Raw genomic sequence first — 26,278 nt, 5'->3', positions numbered from 1 at the left:
GAATTTGCCAGCACCAAGATATACTATTTCAAGCCTAATAATCATTTTAATACTGAAATAATTAGCAGCAGTTTATCACTTTTGCTTTTTATTCCTTGGTTCAAAATCTGTAAGGTACAGAAATGGGGTGATTAATTTTTGGCACCACTTAGCCATCCGCCTGTTGAGTGCTGAGTCGGCATCACGTGTCACAGCTAGGACTCAGAGGTGATTCTACAGGGGTCCCTTCCTACCCCCCACCCCCGTTTTGATAGATGACTCAGGAGGAAAGGCCTGCGCTGACACCCTGCCCACCAGAAACACCCAGTTTCTCCCGAGGGTCACCATTATATTCTTCCTTTATTGGCTGTCCTTGTATAATACAAATCTGCAAGTTTAGATACAAAAAAAATCTGGAAATAAAAGATAGAAAAGTACCCGCCAGGCACCCCTCCCCTTTCAGCCCCGACCCCCACCCTCCAAGCGGGCACAGACGTGAGGTAACTGAGCTTTTCTTCCTCTTCCTCCACCCCACTTCCTGGGCCCCCAACTTGGCCCCTGCCCCCCATGAGACCTTGACCCAAGAAAGATGTGGATGGGGGGCAAGAGGGTGGGCACAGCATTGGCAGTGAACGCAGCAGGTGGGCAGAGGGGAGCCCTTTGCTTGTGCTGTGTATGGGGGGAGATGACCACGCTTGGGGGGGACACTCCCGTGGGACCCAGGGGCACCCCTAAGCAGTATCCCTCCTCCATCCCACCCAACACTGGAGGGTGGAAGGTTAAGAACAGAAACTGAAAAATGTAGCTTGAACCGAGGGCTGTGGCCATCCCTGTGTCCAGGGCGGGGGGAAGGGGGCGTTGCCAAGTTACGTCTGGCAGTGAAATGAGTCCCTTAGCCAGGCTGGGTCCGTCCCTGAATTCCATCCTGTCGCAACCTGGGCGTCCCAGTGTTGGTTCCATAGTGATTGTGGGGTGGTAGAGAGAAGTGGTTAGAGAGGGTGTTGAGGGATGCAGCCCCAGGGAGCGGGAGCAGGACCAGGGGAGGGGTCATGCCTCCACTCCCAGGCGTGGGGCACCCGGAGATGATGGGGTAGCAGGGGCAGCTTGGGCTACAGTTCAATCTCGAAGGTCTTCTGCAGGTCGCCAGAGAAGGGGTTGGAAGGCTTCTCTGTGGTGGACTTGCCTTCTAACGCTGCCCACTGGGCCTCGAAGGGGTCCAGCTCAGGGGCCGAGGCAGGTTCTGGCTCTGGTGGCCAGGGGGCCCCGTTGGGGCGTGGGTGGGCCTGACCCCCAGTGGCACTGGGCACAGCAGGGGGTGGGAAGGCCCCAGTTTTCCCAAGCAGGGTGGCAGGCTGGGGCTGGAGCTGAGCGGCTGAGCAGAAGGCATTGGCCACCATCTGCGAGGGTGTGATACCCACCACGGGCACCCGGGGCAGGGGCGGGTAGCCCAGGCCCGGATAGGCGGGCATGAAGGGGGGCTGCATATGTGGGGGTGGCAGGAACACGGCCACCTGGGCAGGTGCTGCATCGAAGGGCCCCATGGGGGCGGGGAAAGGCTGGAGGGTGGGTAATAAGGTGGGCACAGGGGGCACCGGGACCCCTTGCTGCTGCTGCTGCTGCTGTTGCTGCTGCTGCTGGGCCTTGGCCGCCTGGGACACTTCCTCCAGCCACCGCTCCGCCTCTGAAGGTGTCCGCTTGTGCCCAGGCTGGAAGGCAGCTGCGGGGGGCACGGAGGGCTCGCCCCAGGCAGAAGTCCCTGGAGAGAAGAAAGGGGCAAGCAAGGGGCATGGACGGTAGCAGACAGAACCCCAGCAGAGTCCCAGGACGGCACAGGGGACTGCAGCTCAGACTCTGGAGCCAGACTGGCTGCCTCTGAGGGGCTCTGCTCCTGGCGAGCTGCACTGACCTGGCAAGGGGCTTCACTGTTCTGGGCCACAGAATGGCTTCATACCTTGTGGTACGAAGGACACATGGTTCTGAGGCTATGAGGCCTTAAGATGGAAAAGCCTAAGCAGGACTGATGCGCAGCCAGCTTGACTTCCAGTCTGGTCAGCCAGTGCTGAGCCTGTTATTAAGTATGTTGTACATCACCCTTGATTCTAGTATTTTGAGAACGGATGTTTTTAGGAGAATGCGTGGATCGTTCTGAGTGTTCTACTGTAATGTAATGAGCTTCAAGGGCTTTCAGTTTGTATTTTCTTAGAGTCTAGCATTGTATATGAATATTGTTTAAGATTCTAAGGTGCTCCCACGGTTCTAGGATGAGCCTAGAATTTGGTGCTGTGTTTCCCAGAGAGCACTCTTCAAAAGCTGTGAGATTCTAAGATTCCATGGTTCCAGATATGTTAGGCTACGGTACCCGTGGCTCTAAGGCTGTAGGTTTCTAAATTTTATGTTTCTAAGAAAGGAAGGTTTTAAAACTGATCCCATAGTTCTGGAATGATCTCATGGCTCTAACGTGATCCCCTGGCTCTTAAATGATCCCCTGGTTCTAAGGTGATCCCCTGGTTCTAAGGTGTTCCCATGGCTCTAAGGTGATTGCCTGGCTCTAAGGTGATCTCCTGGCTTTAAAGTGATCCCCTGGCTCTAAGGTGAGCCTATGGTTCTAGGATGATTTCATGGCTCTAAAATGACCTCATGGTTCTAAGATGATCCCATGACTCTAACATGGTCCTATGGTTCTAAACCTGTGGATTCCAAGATTCCTGGAGCCTTGAGGTAGCCCTGAATGGACAAGGGGAACATGCAGGAGGACACTGCAGTGCGTCAAACCCAGTAGAAGGGCTGGGTTTACCTGCTGTAGCTGGCGGTGGGCCTGGTGCTGGGGCCCCAGCACTGGCAAAAGAGGAGCTGATCTGTGTGCACAGAGCATTGATGCCGTCACTGTCACTGGCACCTGGAGGCTCCATCTCAGGCACTACGAAGTCAGGGAAGGGAACAGAAGGTCAGTGAACAGGCCCAGACCCTGCCCCAGCCCTGCCCCTTATCCCTATACCCTCCAGTGGCCCTCTCTTACAGTCTGGGGTCCTCCCCTTCACAAGATGTATGGGTTGGTAGGTCCACTCTGCAGCAACTGAGTAGCCACGGCCACAAAAATGATAACTCTGTGCACATGTGTGTGTGACATCTGAGTGGTACAACAGTCACGTTTAGTGTGTGACATTCAATGGCTGACAGTGACAGGTGGAGTCGGACCCAGAACCAAAGATCTTACAATCTGTGTGGCCACAAGCCAGAAGGAATACTGAAAATGTTTAACAACATATAAAAACCAGAAAAAAACCCAAACCCGTTGCCATCGAGTTGATTCTGACTCATAGCGGCCCTACAGGACAGAGCAGAACTGCCCCATAGAGTTTCCAAGGAGCGGCTGGTGGATTCGATCTGCCGACCTTTTGGTGAGCAGCCATTGCTCTTAACTACTATGACACCAGGGTTTCCTAACAACACATAAAAAAATTTTTTTTTTTTTTCCAGGAATTAAAAAATCTGTTTAAGCACATTGTTACAGATTGAATTGTGTCCCTCCTCAAAATGTGTCCTAAATGCTAATCCCTAACCTGTGGTTGTAATCCCATTTGAAAATGGGTTTTCTTTGTTATGTTAATGATACTGTATTACTGTACAATGTTTCTTAAATCAATCTCTTTTGAGGTATAAATGAGATTAAACACGCAAGCAGGCAAGCAGAGATAGGGGAAGAGAGATGCCAAGCCACATGAAGATCATCAAGGAGCCATGGAATAGAAGCTGAAGAGACAAGGACCTCCCCCAAGAGCTGACAGAGGGAGAGCCTTCCCTGAGAGCTGGCACCCTGATTTCGAACTTCTAGCCACTGAACTGTGAGAAAATAAATCTCTATTTGTTAAAGCCACCCACTGTGGTGTTTGTTATAGTAGCACTTGGTAACTAAGACACACACATCGAACAAGGGCACTGCCCAGCCAGAATGGGTGCTGCCACACCACTGTTCTCTGGCTGAGGATGCCTAGTCTTGCTTTGGGCACATAGGCAGGGACCTGTACACCCTCCCCGGAAGGCCTATAATGTGGATCCTGAGGTCAGAGATGCACCTGTACCATCCAGACAGGTCTGTGACAGCCTCGGGAAGGGCTGGGATGAGCAAAGGTACCATCCAAACAAACCACAGTGTGGAGTGTGACAAAGGCCTGGGACCCGTCAGCAAGTGGCTATCTCCAAGGGGCATCAGGATGAAACCAGGCTGCAGGAGTCAACAGGTGTGACGTGTGACTGCCCAAGTGGGCGGGGTAAGCGTGTGGCTTCTAGGTCAATGTTTGCGGTGTGTGAGGACCAAATGGATATGTGGCTTCTGAGGGTGGCTAAAATTTCCAAGTGTGAGTCCGCCTGTGTGATACATGGTGCGTAACACCTAGGTGTGGTGTACGAGTGTGTGTGGTCTGCAAGCATGACTTCCGAGTGTAAACAGCTCCAGCTGTGCGGGTTCTGGGTGTGTGCAAAGCTGGTGAGAGATTCTGCGTGCGACATCTGAGCGTGTGGTTTCTGAGTGTGCAGGCCTCTGTATGTGTGAGTCTCGAGTGGGACATCTGGTTACATGCTTCCCAAGTCGTGCAAGTCTAACATCTGCATGTGGGACTTCTCAGTGTGTGTGCGTGGCCCCTGTGTGAGAACGTGGAAGCTGTGTGAGTCTGTGAAATTTATGGGGCAATCCACCAGACTGAGTCCAGTACAACTAGATGGTGCCCAGCTCTGACAGGGATCACAATAGAGGGACCCAGACAGAGCTGGAGAAAAATGTAGAACAAAATTCTAACTCAAAAAGAAAGACCAGACTTGTCGGCCTGACAGAGACTGGAGAAACCCTGCGAGTATGGCCCCCAGATGCCCTTAGGGCTCAGTAATGAGGTCACTCCTGAGGTTCACCCTTCAGCCAAAGATTAGACAGGCCCATAAAACAAAACAAGACTAAAGGGGTGCACCAGCCCAGGGGCAGGGCTAGGAGGCAGGAGGGAACAGGAGAGCTGGTAATAGGGGACCCAACGTTGAGAAAGGAGAGTGTTGACATGTTGTGGGGTTGTTAACCAATGTCATAAAACAATGTGTGTACTGTTTCATGAGAAACTATAGTTCGTTCTGTAAACCTTCATCTGAAGTACAATAAAAGAAGTATTTTATGGGGCAAGTCACATCCCTGTGTGTGTGCTGCTGGCTACAGGAATGCGAGGCTTCCAAGGAAAGCCTGGGGGCCTGCCCCCTCTCAGAGAGCATGTATACTGGGCCTGGGTGTGTGCTTAGTGTCAGCCTGTGTGAGGACAGCAAGTGCGTCTGATGCAGATCTGAGGGTGGGTGACAGCCAAGGGATGCGGAAGGACACAAGCGTGCGTGCCTCACTCTCAGCAAGTGTTGGCAGCTGCTCAGCGGTTACCTTTTGGAGCAGCCCTGCCTCCTGGATACGGATCAACACCCTCTCCCACACCAACCCTTGAGGCCATGAAGTGTAGGTGTCTCAGACTTAGAGTATGGCACTGGGGGTGGCAGCTGGCCCGCATGACTTCCCTGACTGCTAGGAGGGAAGGCAGCCCCTCCTGTCTGTCTCCCTTGGGCAGAAACATGGTCCCGAGCCACTTGTCCCTTGTCCCTTGCCCATGGCAGACACTGCTTTTAGTTTACGACATAGGCCACCTCTTTCATGAGTCAGAATCGACTCAATGGCAACAGGCTTGGTTTGAGGTCCCTGGGTGACGCAACCAGTTTGTGCTTGTCTGCTAACCCAATGGTTAGCGGTTTGAACCCACCCAGTTGCACCATGGAAAAAAGGCCTGGCAGTCCGTTTCCATAAAGATTATAGCCAAGAAAACCCTATGGAACAGTTCTACTCTGAGTTGGAATTGACTTGACAGCAACGGGTGTGTTTTTTTGTGGTTTCCTTTCCCTTGCCCATGGCAGACATTACTAATCAAACATCATCCTTTTTCCACTAAGCTCTTTCCTCACTTTACCCCTCACCTAGCCAGACTTCATGGCTCTACTGGTCAAATGCTGAAGAGAGGAGAAGCCAGTAACTCCATCTTTCCTTCAAGCAAAACAGGACATTTACACAGCCTTTCTCCTAAGCCCCATTCATTGCAGACACTGCTAATCAATCACGATGTGCCACCTATTTCCTCTTCATTGTCCCTGGAAGACCCGCTAAACAATTATAACATGTACTGACTACTTCTGCCCAAACCCTTGTCCAAAACCAACATCACCAATCCATCACAATGCCCTTTGATCCCTGCAATTCCTATGTTCACCTGTGCCCTTCACCTCTTGGTTCCGCTGGCCAGATTCTTGGAGTCAACCCTGGGGCAGAAACATAAGATTCCTGCTGTCTTCTCCCTTGCCCATGGCAAAGTCTGGACATTCATCATGTGGAGAGCCACTTCCTTTCTCTTGCTGATGGCAGACATTGCTAGGAGATCATGATGTATGCTGCTGCAATAGTCTCCCTGATCAAGGCAGGCATTGTTAATCCATCACAATCTTCCTTTCCTCTGAGCCAGATCTCATGGGACTACTGGCCAAAGGTTCGGACAGAGCACAACCCACTGTGCCTCAGTCTTCTCCTAGGCAAAAACATGGCATCTGTGCTGTTTCTCCTTTCCCTTGCCCATGGCAGACCTCCCTGCCATAGCAGACATTGCTAATCAATCACGATTTGTGCCACCTCTCCTCTATAACTTACCCATGGCAGACATTGTTAATCGATCACGATCCGTTCTATTTCTCTGTCCTTAGCCCATGGCAGACAGTACTAATCAATCATGGTTCGTGACACCTCTCCCATATTCCCTGCCCACAGCAGACACTGCTAATTGATTCCAAAGCTCCTTCCCACTGAGCCCGGGGCTCACCTGTGCCCTTCACCTGGAAGTCAGTGCGGCGCTGCAGTGTGGAAGGCAGCTCATTCAGCCGCAGGCTCAGCTGCCGTTTGAAAGGCGAGTTCTTCTGGCTGAGCGCAGGAAAGCCACGGAAGGAGCCCTGGCGAACCAGCTGTTCTAGAGGGGCATGACGCCGAGGAATGGCGGCCGCGGTGGTGCCCGCAGCCACTGGGGTGCCTGCTTCACCCTTCTCGCCAGGGGACGTGGTGGCTGGCGTTGGGGATACGTGTCCAGGCTGGGCAGGGCCCGGAGCCGCCGCCGGGGCGGCGGCTGCCTCTGCTGGAGATGTGGAGAGACAGGTGGTTAGACAACTTACCTTGGTATTCAAGCCTCACCCACCCGGTCCCCTTGATCATTCCTTAAAGCTCCCTTCCTCACCCTCAAAACACACTGGTCAGTGCCCTGAAACCTCTCCTGCCCCACTCAAGCCAAGACCACCCTCTTCAGGAGGCCTCTGGGGAATCCTCCCCCATTCTAACCCACTGTCTCTCTCTGGCCCTGATCTGTCTTCCTCTGCACTCTCTCCGAGACCCTCTGACTCCCTTTCTGATTAATTTAACACTTATTTGGTGTGTGAACATCATATTGGGTGCTGTTCCAAGTGCTTTGCAAGCATTAACTCATCAATCCTCACACCGACCCAAGGAGGTAGGTACTGCTGTTATCCCCATTTTACAGAAGTAGAAACTGAGGCCCCGCGATGCTATGTGACTTGCCCAAGTCACAACAGTAGGAAGGGGGGAGCTGACTCCAGACTCCGTGCTACAAATGACTGCCATGAACTACCTCTCCCTGACTCATTTTCCCCTGTCATACTGTCTTTCTCTCTCACTCTGCTCCCCTCTCCATCTCCCTCACACCATTCTTCCCACTTCAAGTACCTCCTCCCTGCTTTCAGCTGCTACCTGTCCCTCTAGGCACACATCATCTGAGAAGCTTTCCAGATTGTTCCGCCCCTCAGCCTTAGCTCCTTTCTCTCCAGGACACTGCTCTGTGCCCTGGGGGGAAAACTTGGTTTCTCCACTCTACAAAGAACACAGGGTCCCACCCACCTCTGCCAATACACAAACACACAGCAGTCCTCCATCAGGGCTTCAGCCAAGCTGCAGCCCGAATGCTGGTGGGATTAAACTCAGAGCCAGAGAGGGCAGGGAGAGGCGCCCAGCGCTGCTTCTCCCATCTTCCAGGTGGAGGTGACTGAGGCCTGCGCACAGGCCTGGTTGGCAGAGTAGAAACGGCTCGGGACAAGGTGGGACGAGGACGCCTCCTCTGCCTCCGCTTCGCAGCGAGGCCTCAGGAAGTTCCCTCCCCTCTCCGGCCTCCAGTTTTCCCAACTATTTCTGTTGTTCTTTTCACCAGTTGCTATCGAGTCAGTTCTGACTTATGGTGACCCATGCGTGTCAGAGTAGACCTGTGCTCCACAGGGTTCTCAATGGCTGATTTTTGGACAGAGATCACCAGGCCTTTCTCTTGAGGTGCCTCTGGGTAAACTTGAACCTCCAAACTTTTGGCTAGCAGCCAAATGCATTAGTTGTTTGTACCACCCAGGTACTCCTCCCCAACTATAAACCTGGGAGAAGGGTCCCTGTGCTATGTTCCAGGGCCTCCTGAGAGGGTGGACTGAGGCAGTGAAAGTTAAATGCTTTGGAATACATCAAAAAAGAAAAAAAAGCCTGGTAAACAACTTTGTGAAAACTGCACTCCTCCATAATTCCTAAAAAAACCCAAATCCAGTGCCATCAAGTCGGTTCTGACTCAGAGTGACCCTACAGGACAGAGCCGGACTGCCCCACAGGGTTTCCAAGGAGCGGCTGGTGGATTCCAACCGACGACCTATTGGTTAGCAGCCAAGCTCTTAACCACTGCGCTACCAGCCCTCCGTAACTCCTAAAGTAAATACGAAAAAACACGCCGTGAAAGTGCTGTGCCTTCAAGCTGGGAATGAGCGCACAATCACAACACACTGTTTGATAGGCCTGGCCAGTTGGGCTCACTGTATAAGCTCTCATCGCTGTGCAAACAGTGAAAGCGCTTTGTACAGTGCAAAGTACCTGAGATTTATCACAGCCTTTGAAAATGGTAAAACCGTTGGCAAACGTTGCAATGTGCTTTGCACGTGACAACGTTCTTCATAAATTCTAATATCCTATGGAAACGGTGGAAAAAGTCTGTGAACTGGTAGGACTGTGTACCCAGTGTGTTCTTTGTAAACAATTAAACACGACACATGTCCTTTGTCAACTTCACTTTGTCGTCTGTTGTTAATTGCTGCTCATGGCGACCTTATATATAACAGAATGAAATGTGGCTGCTTGGTCCTGTGCCATCTCCACTGTGTGGCACAGTGGTTAAGAACTCAGCTGCTAACCAAAACGTCGGCAGTTCAAATCCACCAGCCAGTCCCTGGAAACCCAATGGGGCAGTTCTACTCTGTCCTATAGGGTCGCTATGAGTCAGAATTGACTTGACAGCAACGGGTTTTTTTTTTTATAGTCTATTTTACCACTGATAAAATTCTTTACAAATTTTAATACATTATACATTATTAATACATTATGTAAATGGTAAAATGCTATATGCATTGCAAAGAACTTTTAAAAAACATTGTGAATGACCGTAATTTGAGTCACGTAATATACAAGTAAAAACATACCTTGTAAACTAATATTCCAGTAAGTGATAAAAAGTGATCTTCCTAAATTTTTAATTAGAAAAAAAATGTAAACAGAAGGTTGCAATGACAAAATATTGAAAACTCATTATTGAGCATTCATATACGGTCCCCAGTGATAACATGTTACCTTATTTGCTCACATGGTTTCTAATTTTTTTTGTACCATTGAAGAGTAAGTTACAGGCAATTTACCAGTTGCTGTCCAGTCGATTCTGACTCATGGCAACCCCATGTGTGTCAGAGTAGAACCATGCTCCATAAAATTTTCAATGGCTGATTTTTGGGGTGTGGATTGCCAGGCCTTTCTTCTGAGGTGCCTCTGGGTAGATCTGAACTGCCAACCTTTTGGTTAGTAGCTGAGCACTTAACCATTTGTACTGTCCAGAAGACGAGTTATTCAACACTAAAACCTTCATTATGTACCTTGTAAGAACGCAGAAATTCTCCTTCGGAATCGCAATAATCACCTCACTCAGGAAATTTAACATGAATACCTGTTAATCTAAGTCCATATTCCAGTTTCCTCGGTTGAGCCAATTATGTCCTTCATAGATGTTCTCTTTTTTTTTTAAAACAATGCAAGATCCAAGGTAGGATCATACAGTGCATTTATCAGTAGTTGTCAGATCTCTTTAGCCTCCTCTAATCTGGATCAGTTCCCAATGGTAAATTCTTTGTAAATTCTAACCAGTGTGTCCCAAATTTTTAAAAACTACAATCTATATTAAAAAATAAAATAAAAACACACATTGTCATTCAGCACATACTTACATTTTAACACACATACACTATTCTGGAATTTACAAAGCATTTACCATTTACACTGGAGGCCTGATGGTGCAGTGGTTAAGCGCTGGGCTGCTAACTGAAAGCTCAGCGGTTCAAACCCACCAGCTGCCCTGTGGGAGAAAGATGCAGCAGTCTGCTTCTGTGAAGATTACGGCCTTGGAAACCCTGTGGGGCAGTTCTACTCTTAGTCCTATAGGGTCACTATGAGTCGGAATCAACTCGATGGCAACGGGTTTGGGTTTTTTCTAGTTTTACCATTTACACAGTGTTAGAGTTTACCAGGTGTTTTTTCAAACTTTTTGATGACAACCCAGGATAAGAAATACCTTTTATATGGTGACCCATTCCACGCGCACACACAAATGTGTATGTAAGAGTATCATTTCAACTACACTGACCCTTCCCACATTTGATATATTCTGATATTTCCTATTTCTTTTTTTAATGCCACTACCCAGCAAGTTGAATTCACAGCGCACTAACAGGTCCTGATACCAAAAGAAATCAAACCCGTTGCTGTCGAGTCGCTTCCGATTCATGGCGATGCTATGTGCTGTAGGTTTAGGCTGCCCCATGGAGTTTTCTTGGCTGTAATCTTTAGAGAGGGACCTGGATGGCACGAGCTGCTTGTGATTGGCTGATAACAGAAAGGTAGGTGGTTCCAACGCACCTAGCGTGGTCACGGGAAAAAACCTGGCGGATCTGCTTCCAGAAAGATCACAGCCAAGAAAACCCTATGGAGCGGTTCTACTCTGTCACATGGGGTCGCCATGAGTCTGAGGTCGATTGGACAGTAACTAACAACAACGTTTAAAGAAGCAGATCGCCAGGCCTTTCTTCTAAGGGGCTGCTGGGTGGGTTCGAACCCCCAGCCGATAGCAAACTGCTTGGGCCACCCAGGGACCTTAACCAAACTCATGGAGACCCCATACATGGTTTGAAAAACCCTAATGGCGGATAATAAAGCGCTTGGTGAGTTTTGCCGTGATTTGTGACCTGCAGAGTATTTCTCAAAGAATTTTTAAACTGAAATGTGCTTTACAGTGACGAAACTTTGAGGTCGCGCCCTGCTTTATAAACTGTAGAGTCCCTGTACAGCTGCAGCCCTGCCCCAAAACTGGGTCCCCTGGCTCCACCCACGCCCACTCTGCCGAGCCCGCCCCCTGGGCAGCACCCACCTTTCTTTTTATCTGAGGCCTCTCTCTCCGCGGGCCGCCCGCCTCCAGACAGGCGGAAGGAGCCCTCGCGGGAGAAGCTGGTGCGGCTGGCGTCGAAGGCGGCTGTCACCCCACATTCCTTCTCCCTCCTCTGTTTCCGTTCTAGGCAGGCGGCAAAAGCGCAGCCCACAGCGTGGCTCAGCCTCTCGCCCTGTGGGGAGAAGCTGGGCAGGAGTCAGAGCTGCTGTGGTGCAGGCTGGACTCCTGGAGCTCTGGGTTCCAGCCCCGAGGTACTGGGTGGCTCTGAACAAGTCCCCTCACCTCTCTGGGCCTCAGTGTGCTCTCCTGTACCACAAGGAAGGGGATTACAAACGACAGTCCCCGAGTGAAAGAAGCCAGACCGAAAACAGTGCACACCGTATGTGTGTAATAAAGAATTTGGCTGGACTTTGTCCCCCAGTTCCTGGGAAGTGACCTTGAAATCCTGGGATTTCCTGAGTGATTGGAGTGTATTAGTTATTCATGCTGGGCCCCTTGGACCACGAGACCAATCGTGATTAGAGTGCGGGGGCTTTAAGTCAAGTGACGTTATCCCACACATAATGGGATTGGGAGTGCTGGTGGTACAGTAGTTAAGAGCTCAGCAGCTAACCGAAAAGGTCTGCAGTTTGAATCCACCAGCCATTCCTTGGAAACCCTATGGGGCAGTTTTACTCTATCCTATAGGATTGCTATGAGTAGGAATCAACTCGATGGGCAACCAGTGTAAGAAAAGGGGAGAGAGCTGGAGGATGAGTTCAACCACGTGGGCAATGATCAATCGTACCTATGGAATAAAACCCCAGTAAGAATTTTTTTAAGAACTCTGGGTGCCGAAACTTGGGTGAGCTTCCTGGGTTGGCAATACTCTGTGCGTGAAGTCCTCTCCATCAACAGTGGGAGGGTAATGTGTCCCTGAGGACACAGAAGCTTCGAGTTTGGGACTTCCCCCCACCAGACCTCTTGCTGTGCATTCCTTTGGTTGGCTCTGATTTATAATCGTAAGTATAGCACTTTCCTAAGTTCTGTGAGTCATTCTAGTGCATTATTTACCTGAAGGAGTCTGCGGGGAACCCCAGGTTTGGTGTTAGCTGGTCAGAAGTGTCCCCTGAAATGGCAGCTGGCACCTAAAGTCCTGGGAAGACCTGGCAGCTTGGAGGACTATGCCCTTAGCCTTGGATTTGGCTAACTCCAGGTAGTATGACTCCATTTATATAAAGCTCTAGGATAGGCAAAACTTATCTATGGTGACAAAAATTAGAAGAGTAGTTGCTTCTTGGTGCGGGGGTAAGGACTGACTAGGAAGGGGCGTGAGGGAACTTTTTTGGGGTGGTGGTAATGTTCCAGTTCTTGATAGGGCTGTGGGTTACACAAGTATATGCAGTTGTCAAAATTCATGGAACAGTGTCATGAGGGGGATACTCTTATGAACCCATTTCACAGATGAAGAAACTGCAGCTCAGATGGGAGGTCAGTTCACCCAAGATCACAAATGAGTGGCAAAGTTGTGACTCAAATGAGATCTGTCTTATTTCTGTTTTGTAACCAAGATGCTCCACCACCTATTAAAGTTAAACTTGGAGACAAAAATCCTCAGCAAAATACTGGCAAACCAAATCCAGCAAGATATTGAAGAGATTATAAACCATGACCAAGTGGGATTTATCCCAGGGATGCGAAAATGGTTCGACATACAAAAATTAATCAATGTAACACACCACATTAAAAGAATGAAGGGGGAAAAACCACATGCCCATCTCAATTGATACAGAAAAGATATTTGACAAAATCCAACACCCGTTCATAATAAAAAACACTCAGCAAACTAGAAATAGAAGGGAACTTCCTTGGCGCGACAAAAGGAATCTATGAAAAACCCAGAAGTTAACACTGTACTCAGTGGCGAAAGGCTGAAAGCTTTCTCTCTAAGATCAGGAACAAGACAATGAAGCTCACTTTCACTGCTTCTGTTCAACGTTGGGAAACCCTGGTGGTGTAGTGGTTAAGAGCTATGGCTGCTAACCAAAAGGTCAGCAGTTCAAATCCTCCAGGTGCTCCTTGGAAACCCTACGGGGCAGTTCTACTCTGTCCTATTGGGTTGCTATGAGTCGGAATCAACTCATGGGCAATGGGTTTGGTTTTTTTTGGTATTCAACCTTGTACTGGATATTCTAGCCAGAGCAATTAGGCAAGGAGAAGAAGTAGAAGGCATACAAATTAGAAAGGGAGAAGTAAAACTATCTCTATGTTCAGATGACATGATCTTATACATAAAAATCCTAAGAATCCACAAGAACACTATTAGAGCTAATAAATTCAGCCAAGTTTGAAAATACAAGAGCAACACACAAAAATCAGTTGCATCTCTAAACGCTAACAACGAACAACCCCCAAACAGTTAGGACAACAATTCCATTTACGATAGCATCAAAAAAAAATCAAATACTTAGAAACAAATTTCACCAAGGAGGCACAACACTTGTACAGTGAAAACTACAAAATAGTGCTAAAAGAAATTAAAGACCTAACTAAAAGGAAAGGCATCCTATGTTCATGGATTAGAAAACTGAATATTGTTAAGACAGCAGTACTACACAAAGTGATCTACAGATTCAGTGCAATCCCTGTCAAAATCCCAATGGCCTTTAGACAAAAATGGAAAAGCTTATCCAAAAATTCATACGGAATTGCAAGGAACCCAAAATAGCCAAAATTTTGAAAAGAACAAAGAAGGACTTATACTTTCTGATTCCAAAACTTACTACAGGGCAACGATAATCAAAACAGTGTGGTACTGGCATAAGGATAGACATATAGACCAAAGAAATAGAATTTAGAGCCTGGAAATAAACCCTCACATTGACGGTGTGGTGAAATGAGTTCCTTTATGTGGACTTTTGCCTTGGTGCTTTGGAAGAACAGCTTGGGAGATTTTTTTCCCCCTAAACCCTGAGGTTATCTTTGCTCTAGTTCTTTGGAAAAGCACCTTGGGTGGGGGGGCTCCCAGGTTTCCTACCCAAGAGGATGTTACTATTGCCCAGGGGATTTCCATGGTTGATTGACATTTCCTGGATAAGCTGTAAACAACTTGATGGTTTGATACTTTTGCTTGGTAATTAACAAAACCTGAGTTGACTGGGAACGCTGGTGACACAGTGGTTAAAAAGTTGGCTGATACCCAAAAGGTTGGCAGTTTGAAGCCAGCAGTTGCTCCTTGGAAACCCTGTGTGGGCAGTTCTACTCTGTCCTATAGGGTCACTGTAAGTTGGAATCAACTCGGTAGCAATGGTTTTTATGGTTTTTTTTTTTAGTTGATGGGGATCACATGGGTATTTGAGGATTGCTTGAACTCTGGTCTGGTGAAGGAGCCCTGCCTTATAACTGACAAGTATTGGGATATACAGATGTCTTAAACCAGAGATTTAGAGAAGCCTCTTGGTTGAAAGAGAGATGCTAAGAGCAGGGCTGGCTGTGAAGCAGAGCCACGTGGGAGCTGAATGGTCCTGAAGTGCTACACTGACTATAAGGTGGGCCAGTTAGCAGTAGAGGGGCTGATGTCAGAGAGGCTGATGGTGGATAGCAGAGCACCTGATGGTGAAGAGGTCCAGTGGCAGAATGGCCCAGTGGCAGAAGGCTGCAGCTCTGAGAGCTGCTATACTGGCTAGGAGCTGGGCCAGCAGCAGAGAGGCCAAAGGCAGAGAGGCCAAAGGCAGAGAGGCTGACGGTGGGAAGCCCAGCTACAGAGAACCTAATGATGGAAAGGCCAACAGCAGAGAGGCCTGCACAGCAAGAAGGCAGCTGCCTAGCAGAGAAGCTGGGTTTGCTCATCGCTGGAGGCCTGTGTGCTTCCTGATGCTGATCCCAAGTTGTTCCTGTTACTTCCAAGCTGATCCTGATATAGCCTGTTACTTCCCTAATAAAGCATGTAACTGTGAGTTTGGTCTGTGAGTTCTCTGTGGCCGTTGAAATGAACTACTGAACCCAGCAGAGAAGCAGAGCGTGCTGTGGGGGGAATGGCTGGTGTCAGAAATGGTGAAGTTGGAAAGCGAGGTGTGTCTGACAACCGCCTTACAGGAACCACCTCTGAGGTGATCCTAATTCTTATCCCTCGTGAATTTAGACGATTCCTTAAACTACATTACAACGGTCAGTTGTTTTTTTACAAGAATATCAAGACCATCCAATGGGGAAAGAATAGTCTTTTCAACAAATGGTGCTGGGACAACCGGATTTCTTCATGAAAAGTAAAAGTAGTTGGACCACTACCTCACATCATCTATAAAAAGTAACTAAAAATGGACTAAAGACCTAAATGTGAGAGTTAAAACTGTAAAACTCTTAAAAGAAAACCTAAGGGTAAATCTTCAGGACCTTGGATTTGACAATGGATTCTTAGATATGATACCCAAAGCACAAGTAACAAGAAAAAACAGATAAATTGGATTTCATAAAAACAAAAAATTTTTGTGTATCAAAGGACACTATTAAGGGAGTGAAAAGACAACGCACAGAATGGGAGAAATTATTTGTAAACCATATATTTGATAAGGATCTAATATCCAGAATATATAAAGAACTTTACAACTCAACAACAAAAAGACAAATGACCCAATTAAAAGCTGAGTAAAGGACTTGAGTAGACATTTTTCCAAAGAAGATATACAAATGGCCAAAAAGCACATGAAAGGATGCTCAGCATCACTAATCATTAGACAAACATAAAATCACAATGTGATACCCGTTCATATCCACTAGGATGGCTATAAAAACAAACAACAACAAAAACAAACAGAAAATAACAAGTGTTGGCGAGGATGTGGCAAAACTGAAACCCTTGTACACTGCTGGTGGGAATGCAAAATGGTGCAGCCACTGTGGAAAATAGCTTGGTGATACCTTAAAAATTAAACCTAGAATTACCAAAACCAAACCCGCTGCTGTCAAGTCGATCACCAATTCTATTCCTGTTGTTGTTAGGTGCCACTGAGTTGCTTCCGACTCACAACGACCCTATGTACCACAGAATGAAACACTGCCTGGTCCTGCGCCATCCTCACAATTGCTGTTATGCTTGAGCCCATTGTTGCAGGCACTGTGTCAATCCATCTGGTTGACGGTCTTCCTCTTTTTTGCTGACCTCTACTCCTATACCCCAGAGAAATAAAAACAAACACATACTTGTATACCAATGTCCATAGCACCAATATTCACAGTAGCCAAGAGGTAGAAACCCAAGTGTCCATCAAATGAAGAATGGATAAACAAAATGTGATATATTCACACAATGGGGTATTAATCAGCCATAAAAGAGAATAAAGTACTGATACCTGCTACAATGTGGATGAACCTGGAAAACATTATGCCAAGTGAAATAAGCCAGACACAAAAGGCTACATATTTTATGATTCCATTTATAAAAAATGTCAAAAATAGATAAGTCCTTAGAGACAGAAAGCAGATCAGTGGTTGCCAGGGGTTGGGGGGAAGGAGAGAATGGGGAGAGACTGCTTGATGGGGACAGGGTGTCCTTTTAGGGTGATGGAAATGTTCTGAAATTAGATCTGGGTGAAGATTCCACAACATCGTGAACGTACTACAGCCACTGATTTGTACGCTTCATAATGGTTAATTTTATGTGAGGTGAATTTCACCTCAATAAAAAAAAATGTTAAACTTGAGAATTCCACTATTTAACACCGAAAACCTGAAGCTGGAAAGTGGGAAGGGACTCCCCCAGGGTCACACTCTTTACTCAGAGGAGATGGCCCTGCTGTTTCTTAGCTTTTGATTCTCATTCCCAAGTAGTCTGCAGAATACAGCAGCTGTTCCTATTTACCGAGCACCGACTGCATGACTGTTTAGCACCTTCTGTGTGTAATCAACATGCGTACCTCCCCAACAGCCCCGTGAGAAGCCACTGCTATCATCCTCATTTTATAGCGGAGAAAAACCGAGTCCCCGAGACGAGATAGTCACTGGTGCCCGAGGTCCCACGGCCAGGTGGTCGAGACTGATTCCACGCTCCTAACCACGCGGCAGAACGTGCTTCCCCAAATGGCAGCAATACATTTCTCACCCCACGTGCTCTTCCAGAATCCTGATACTCTCTCATCAAGAGGTGGAGTCTCTGTCCCCGCCCCTTAATTTGAGAGGGCTTCTGCAACTGGGGGTTGGGTTTTCTGTGACTGCCGGGCAAACAACGGAAGTGCTGCTCTGTGACCTCCAAGCCCAACTCCAGAAAGGCGGTACGTCCAGCTCCCTCCTGGTTTGCTTCCTCTCAGGGTATCTGCTGTGGAGTCTGAGCCACCATGTAAGAAGCCCAGCTATCCTGAAACTGCCACGTTAGGAAGCCTATGGAGAGGCCCCGAGACTACGTGGAGAGAGAGATGTCTGGCTAGCTTCCCACTGCTATGGCTGCAGACAGCCTGACTGTAACGGAGTGAGAAACTGCAGCCAAACCACTGAGCCAAGCCCTTCCCTGATGCCTGACCTACAGAAACCATGAGAGATAATAAATGACTGTAATTTTAAGCCACTAAGCTTTTTTTTTTAAGCTTAGGAGCTGTTTGTTATGCAGCAACCAGTAACTGATACGACCACGATGCTATGCTCAGAAAACGACAGCTGCTATGGGCTCTGGAGTCCCTGGGTAATGCAAACGGTTAACGCACTTGCCTGCTAACAGAAAGGTTGGAAGTCTGAGTCTACCCGGAAGCGCCTCAGAAGAAAGGTCTGGAGATCTACTTCCCCCAAAAATTGGCCACTGAAAACCCTACAGAGCACAGGTCTACTCTGACACACATGGGGTCACTGTGTGTTGGAACTGACTTGACAGCAACTGGTGGTGGGAGGTTTCAAATCCCTCTATACCAGCCTCTCCTAATCAGTACTGACCCACTCAACTTTACCGGCCACTCATGATTTCGGATCTGGAATTGTGTATGGGAGGGGGTTGGGAGTACTGACCAGTTTTGAAGGCTCAGAGCTATGTGGAGTGGGAATTTCTGCACGATGAAGGAAAAGAAGATGAGGAGGCCTGAGGAGAGACTGTTAGGGCTTGCAATGGACAGGTGTTGTTTCACTTTCCCAGTATCCATTGCCCCTGTGTTTGATAATAGCATGGCAATTTCTCTTTGGGAACTCTTCTTCAACATTGTATACATCAGTCATGGTGCTCCACCCTCCCTCGTCAAGGACAGTGACTCAAGTGAGGCTAGCCCCTCATGAGAATTTGAAGCCAGAGGACGGGCAGTGGAGTCATCTGACAGTGTGGTCTTGAAGGAACTGCCTACGGGGGTAGCTCCCTTTCTCTCTGCCCTTTCAGATGCTGAATGCTTCTGACTGCCCTTCGATTTTGTGAGTTTCCTCGTACCCTGCCATTAATCTTATTTTGGGTTTAAGTTAGCTGGATTAGTTTCTGTGGCTGGCTACCGAAGAACACTGGCTGATGTTAGGGACTGAGATGGTGGCTTCTGACCAAAATCAGGTGGTGTCTGAGGTCAGGGTCCAGGGCACAGGGAAGAATGAAGACTGTATTTTCTACCACTTTTGCAGCTAGGTTTGTCCACGTGACTAGGTTCTGGCCAATGGGATGTAAGGGGAAGTGCTAAGCACCTCCCAGAAAGGAGAGGCATGCCTCTCTTCATGCCTCCCTCCTTCGTGCCAGCTGGAATGAAGATGTGAAGCCTGGAGCAAGTGCATCCATCTTGGATCATGGAGTGAAAGCCACATGCTGAGGATGGCAGTGGAGCAACAAATGAAAGGAGCTGCAGAACCTGGTGATCGTAGAGACAGCACACCAATGTTTTACTGCCTTTGGATTTCTTTCCCATGAAAGAAAGACATTTCTGTATTATTGAAGCCACTATTATCTGGGGGTTTTCTGTCACAAGTCTCAGACTTGCTACAGTGTGAATGCTTCTGAAAAGAGGATCTATTTAGGTCTTTTCATCAGATTCTCAGAAGGGATCTTGACCCCTCCCCAGAAGCATAGGCAAAATGAATTGAAGCTGACTGAATAGTGGGAATCTTGGCGGGTGTTTTCTGACAAGGGCCCAAAAGCATCTGCTGGGGCTTGATCTGGGTGGGATCTACATGTAGGCAAAAGTTCATGAGCTTAAAAAGACCAGACTTAATGCTCTGACTGAGACTAGAAGAATCCTGGCGGTCATGGTCCCCAAACCTTCTGTTGGCCCAGGATAGGAACCATTCCCGAAGACAACCCATCAGACATGGAATGGACTGGACAATGGGTTGGAGAGAGATGCTGATGAGGAGTGAGCTACTTGTATCAGGTGGACACTTGAGACTGTGGTGGCATCTCCTGTCTGGAGGGGAGATGGGAGGGTAGAGAGGGTTAGAAACTGGCAAAACGGTCATGAAAGCAGAGACTGGAAGGAGGGAGCGGGCTGTCTCATCAGGGGGAGAATAACTGGGAGTGTGTAGCAAGGTGTATATGGGTTTTTGTGGGAGGGACTGACTTGATTTGTAAACTTTCACTTAAAGCACAATAAAAATTATTGAAAAAAAAAGTTCATGAGCTATGCCCTGAAGATCTTCGCATTTTACCATGTGTATATGTGTCTTAGTCATTTAGTGCTGCTTTAACAGAAATACAAGTGGATGGCTTTAACAAGGAAGATATTTATCAAAAAAAAAAAAAAATTTTTTTTTTTTCTTTTTTATGGTCTAGGAGGCTAGAAGTCCGAATTCAGGGTGCCAGTTCCAGGGGAATGCTTTCTCTCTCTGTTGGCTCTGGGAGAAGGCCCTTGTCATCAATTTTCCCCTGGTCTAGGAGCCTCCCAGTGCAGGGACCCCGGGTTCAAAGGACCCGTGCGCTTGGCTCTATTTTCAAGGTGGTACGAGGTCCCCTGTCTCTCTGCTCACTTCTCTCTTTTATATCTCAAAAGAGATCGACTTAAGACACAACCTCATCTTGCAAATTGAGTCCTGACTTACTAACACGGTGTTGTTAGGTGCCATTGAGTCGGTTCGGACTCATCGTGACCTGACGTACAGCAGAATGCAACCCTGCCCAGGCCTGCGCCACCCTCGCGCCACCCTCATAGTCCTCGTAATGCTGGGCCTGTTGTTGCGGCCACTGTGTTAATCCACCTCCTGGGGAGTTTTCCTCTTCTTCAGTGACCCTCCACTTTACCAAGCATGATGCCCTTTTCCAGGGACTGATCCTTCCTGGTAACATGTCCAAAGTATGTGAGACATAGCCTCAGCATCCTTGCTTCTAAGGAGCATTCTCGCTGTATTTCTTCCAAGACAAGATTTGTTTGTTTTTTCGGCGGTCCATGGTGTATTCAACATTCTTTGCCAACACAACTCGAAGGTGTCAATTCTTCTATGATCTTCCTTATTCGTTGTCCAGCTTTCACATGTATGTAAGGTGACTGAAAACATCATGGCTTGGCTCAGGCACACCTTAGTCCTTAAAGTGACATCTTTGCTTCTTAACACTGTCAAGAAACCTTTTGCAGCAGATGTGCCCAATGCAACGTGTCATCTGATTTACTGACTGCTGCTTCCATGAGTGTTGATTGTGGATTCAGGTAAAATGAAGTCCTTGACGACTTCAATTTTTTCTCCATTGCTCATCATGTTGCTTATTGGTCCAGTTGTGAGGATTCTTGTTTTCTTTATATTGAGGTGTAATCCATACTGAAGGCTACAGTCTTTGATCATTAGTGTTTCAAGTCCTCTTCATTTTCTGCAAGCAAGGTTTTGTCATCTGCATATCACAGATTGTTAATGAGTCTTCCTCCAATCCTGATGCCCCATTCTTCTTCATATAGTCCAGCTTCTCAGATTATTTGCTCAGCATACAGACTGAATAAGTGTGGCAAAAGGATACAACCCCGATGCATACCTTTCTTGGCTTTAAACCATGCAGTATCCCCTTATTCTGGTCAAACGACGACCTCTTAATCTATGTACAGGTTCCTCACGAGCACAATTAAGTGTTCTGGGATTCCCATTCTTCTCAACGTTATCCATAATTTGTTATGATCCACACGGTTGAATGCCTTTGCATAGTCAATAAAACACAGGAAAGCATCTTTCTGGTATTCTCATCCAGGATCCATCTGACGTCAGCAATGATATCCCTCATTCCACGTCCTATTTTGAATCCAGATTGAATTTCTGGCAGTTCCCTGTCGATGTACTGCTGCAACTACTTTTAAATGATCTTAAGCAAAATTTTACTTGCATGTGGTATTAATGATATTGTTTGAAAATCCTGCGTTCAGTTGGATCACCTTTCTTTGGAATAGGCATAGATATGGATCTCTTCCAGCTGGTTGGCCAGGTAGCTGTCTTCCAAATTTCTTGGCACAGATGAGTGAGCACTTGCAGCACCGGATCCATTTGTTGACACATCTCAGTTGGTATTCCATCAATTCCCGGAGCCTTGTTTTTCCCCAATGCCTTCCGTGCACCTTGGACCGCTTCCTTCAGTACCATCAGTTCCTGATCATATGCTACCTCCTGAAATGGTTGAACGTCGACCAATTCTTCTGATATAGTGACATCTTTTTTTGATATGCTTCCTGCGCCATTACTGAGGCTAATCCCACCTCATTAACATCACAGAGATAGGATTTACAACATGTAGGAAAATCACATCAGATGACAAATTGGTAGAGAATCACACGATACTGTGACTCATGGACTAGCCAAGTTGACACACGTTTCTGGAGGACATAATTCAATCCATAACAATATGTCCCTCAATAAAAAAGTCAAAGAAACCTCGAGAACTACTGAGAATGATGATGATGATGACTACATTTTCATGACGGCTCCTTCTGTGCCATGCATTGTTTGAAACGCTTTGTATTAATCTACTGTCTTAGGCTGGCTTCTCTAGAGAAGTAAAACCAGTAAAACATATTAATACGTATATAGAGAAAAATTTACGTTAAGGAAATGGCTCATGTGGTTGTAGAGGCTGGAACGTCCCAAGTCTGTGGATCAGGATAGAGGCCACAGGAGCTGGCAAACCCCAGATCAGCACATCAGAGACCAGGGCTGTTGTTCACGGTCTGTGAAGACTGACAAATCCCCAGATCGGCAGGCAAGGCCACAGGTAAGCTGCTAGCTCAAGCCCAAGAACTGCAGGTCAGATGAACAGGAGCCAGCTGCAGGATCTAGAATGTGCAAAAGCCCCCAAGCCCTGCCAGAACGTCCACTTATATTGGATGCAGGCCACACACCCAAGGAAACTCCCTTTCAACTAACTGGCTACTCACCGCAGATCCTATCATGAGGGCGACCACATATCAAATCTCAAAATGGCAGTGATCACAACGACTGCCAAAACACTGATAATCATGGCCCAGCCAAGTTGACACACAATCTTAACCATGACACCTACTCTAGACTCACAATAATCTCCTAGGTTAGGAACAATGATCACCAGTTACCAGATGCCATCAAGGTGAGTCTGACTCATGGCCACTCCATGTGTGTCAGAGTAAAACTGTGCGCCATCAGAGTTTTCAGTGGCTGATTTTTCAGAAGTAGATGACCAGGCCTTTCTTCCAAGGTGTCTCTGGGTGGACTCAAACCTCTAACCTTTCAGTGAGCAACGGAGTGCATCACTAATTTGCACTACCTAGGGACTCCCAGGACAAGGATTAGGAACTGTGATAACATCCCGTTCTCCAGATGAGGAAACCACGCACAGAGGGGTAAGGGACTTGACCGAGTTCACGCAGCCAGCCGGTGGGGCACGGGGGGTGGGATGCCAGGGGCTGGGAGAGACGAGTGGCTGGCTCTGGTGGTACTCACGGAGTCCTTGAGCGCCAGGAAACAGTGGCAGATCCAGCGTCGGGTGGTCCCATCACGGCAGATATAGGAGAAAGCTTTGTCCAGGTTGCGGTCAGGAGCACAAAAGGAGACCTTTTCGATGGTCTGGTCTACCAGCAGGTCCTGCGAAAGAACCAGGGAGGGCGGGAGAAGGAAATGAAGTGTCTAACATGCACTCATTTAACATTTCCTCAGTGTCTGCTCGATGGCCAATCCTGAACAGGGTGGGGACCCAGCACTCACTGAGACAGTAAGGGGATCAGATCCACATAGGGACAGCCCAGAGTCGCTGAGGCTACAATTGGGGTGGGATGGGGGAGCCACGGGGGAGGTGGACAGCCAGGATAGGGAGGCACAGGAGGATGGGGGGAATGGACAGAGAGGTCAAGCCAGGAGTGGAGGTGGGGGCTGGGACAAGGGAGGCACAGGCAGAGGGTAAGGAAGGGGCAGGCACAGGCAGAGGGGTACAGCCCGGCTGGGGAAGGCACAGGCAGAGGGGTTGGGCCTGGATGGGGGTGCACGGGCAAAGCGGTTGGGACACAGGTGGAGGGGTCAGGCCAGGATGGGGGGTCACGAGCAGAGGGCTTGGGGCACAGGTGGAGGGGTTGTGCCGGGATGGGGGGCACAGGCAGAGGGGTCGGGTCTATGATGGTCGGAGGCGGGGCACAGTGGTTAGGGCTGGCATTGGGCGGGGTGTGGGGCTGTGGGAGTCAGGACAGCTACGGAGGCAGAGCTTCCTGGTGGAGGAATTAACTAAGCAGAAAGGCAGGGAACAGTATTTCTGGCAGAAGGAACTTCCTATGCAAATATGGTGATCTGTTCATCAACCCAATTCCCATCACATCTGGGTGCCCCCTCTGGCAGTATCTGGGCCCCAGGCAGAGGATTCAATGGTGAGCAAACAGACACCCAGATGCTGGCCCCACGGTGCTCCAGGTCTGGCTGGGCAGACTGACACTTATAGAGCTGAGTGCTCACGATGCATCGCGCACGGATTTCAGCACATTACATATATTTTCTCACTTAATGGTAGGGTCTGTTTTCATTCTGATTTTATAAGTGAGGCGTGTGAGGCACAGAGGCAAGAAATTTCGTAGCCAGGGTCACCCAGCTAGTAAGCAGATGAACTGAGCTCCAACAGTCCCCCTACTGTCTATACCAGCTCACAAATAACCACAGGAATCATCTCTGAATTATGGCTGTCAGGTGGGCCAGGAAGGTGGGTCAGGGACCTTGCGGGAGGGACGTCCCAGACGTGGGTGGGAAGGTACCCTCAGCCCTGATTCCAGCAGGGAGAGGAGGAGAGAGGCTGACTAGTACCCACTCCCACAGGCCCCCTACCTTGGTCTTGTCATCCACCACTCGGAGCCCATCGGCTGACACCCACAGGACAGACTTCACGGATTTCCGGCCCATCTGGGGTGGTGGGGGACAAAGAGGCCTGGTCAGGGCTGCCTTGGCTGGCCTGAGCTTGCCCCTCCCTGGCTCCAGGCCGTCACTTACCGCCTTCAGCTTCTTCACAGCATCTTCACACACGTGCATCCCCCGGGACTCCTCCACCTCCACGTGGCCCAGGTACTGAAGAAGAGGACAGCAGGACCAGAAAAAAGCAGTTTTCAATAATTCCTGTGTTCATTGAGCACTTGCGATGCACCAGGCAACGTTCCAAACACATTGTACATGTTAACTTGTTTACTCTGGACCTCATCTCTACAAGGAGCGTACCCCCTTTTTATCCCAGTTATACAGATGTGAGGAGCCCTGGTGGCGCAGTGGCTAAGCACTTGGCTGCTAACTGGAAGGTCAGCGGTTCAAACCTACCAGTTGCTCCACAGGAGAAAGATGTGGCACCTGCTTCCGTAAAGACTGTAGCCTTGGAAGCCCTATGGGGTAGTTCTACTCTGTCCTATAGGGTCGTCATGAGTCGGAATCAACTCAACAACAAAGAGTTTGGTTTTTTTATGGTTTACACAGATGAGAAAACTGAAGCACAATGTGTAGCCATGCCCTGCCCTGGTGGCGCAGTGATTAAGCGCTCAGCTGCTAACCAAAAGGTCAGCAGTTTGAATCCATCAGCCGTTCCTTGGAAACCCTATGGGGCAATTCTACTCTGCCCTATAGGGTTGCTATGAGTCAGAATCCACTCAACGGCAATGGGTTTTGTTTCGTTTTTGGGTTTTTCCCCCATATTCCTAAGCCTTAACACTTCACTGTTGTCCTTGAGTACCAGTATCTCTGCGCCTGTGGCCTGCTCCCAGGCTGCATAAGACTGCTTGTCCACCCTTACAACAGGTATATCTTCGAAATGACTGATGGACTGATGTACACAGGCTCTCTGTTTCCCAGAGTTCCTCAGAGGGATTAAGCTTCAGCTGTCCGCAACTGCAGTTTAATAACACACTTTATTGGATTACCTACCTTCCTTACTCCCACCAGCGTTTCCTGCACCTCCCAAATGAACCCTTCACACTCAGGTCTATTTCTGGGGGAAAGGATAAGGCAGAGGGGCTATGACCATCGTCTGTCGCCACACAACCTGGAAGGGGCCGAGCGGGGATTTGAACTCAAATCGGCTGAACTCCACAGTCCATGCCCTGAATCCTGCTGTCTCCCATACGAAAGTGTAGCTTAGGTCATAAAGAGTCATGGTTGCCATAATCCAGAAAGCATTTCACAGCAGTGGATTCCGCAAATGTTACAGGATTTTTGTGCTCTTTGGAAATTGTGAGCTCCTGCTTAACAGGTGACACCCTCCCTGCTCACTGTTTCCCAGGTAATATTTTCCTGGTGCAAGACAATGTCTCTCTGTTTTTCACCATCTTCAAAAGGCCCGTGAGGTGGTGGCCTATTCTGGTAAGCTCCACAGTTCTTTGAGAATGTAAGGTCTCTGCCTCACAGAATAGGGCCTTAGTGATCTA

The 26,278-nt window shown here is 48.3% G+C and overlaps 1 protein-coding gene across 1 annotated transcript; it reads right to left on the bottom strand.

Annotated features, from left to right (window-relative positions):
* Positions 1–80: 80 nt before the first annotated feature.
* On the bottom strand, positions 81–26,007 carry NUMBL (NUMB like endocytic adaptor protein). The gene is made up of 8 exons (XM_049902458.1): positions 25,897–26,007; positions 24,864–24,938; positions 24,702–24,776; positions 23,343–23,483; positions 11,523–11,712; positions 6,855–7,214; positions 2,774–2,896; positions 81–1,735 (listed from the first exon to the last, which is right to left on the bottom strand). Exons 1-8 carry the CDS (start codon positions 26,005–26,007, stop codon positions 1,089–1,091), a joined length of 1,722 nt encoding a protein of 573 aa, XP_049758415.1. The 3' UTR covers positions 81–1,088.
* Between the last annotated feature and the right edge of the window lie 271 nt (positions 26,008–26,278).

This window comes from Elephas maximus, chromosome 11, assembly GCF_024166365.1.
Source record: "Elephas maximus indicus isolate mEleMax1 chromosome 11, mEleMax1 primary haplotype, whole genome shotgun sequence".
Lineage (NCBI taxonomy): Eukaryota > Metazoa > Chordata > Mammalia > Proboscidea > Elephantidae > Elephas > Elephas maximus.
The sequence above is the reverse complement of the archived record's forward strand: the minus strand, read 5'-3'. Positions and strand labels throughout refer to the sequence as shown.

Excerpts from the sequence above, each read along its gene's own strand:
- NUMBL (XM_049902458.1), bottom strand. The coding sequence starts at position 26,007 with ATGACTCTTTATGACCTAAGCTACACTTTCGTATGGGAGACAGCAGGA. Across the intron at positions 7,215-11,522 it reads GGCCTCAGATAAAAAGAAAG|GAGGCTTGAATACCAAGGTA; the intron begins GTGGGTGCTGCC and ends GACCGGGTGGGT. Across the intron at positions 2,897-6,854 it reads CTTCCAGGTGAAGGGCACAG|TGCCTGAGATGGAGCCTCCA; the intron begins GTGAGCCCCGGG and ends CTGACTTCGTAG.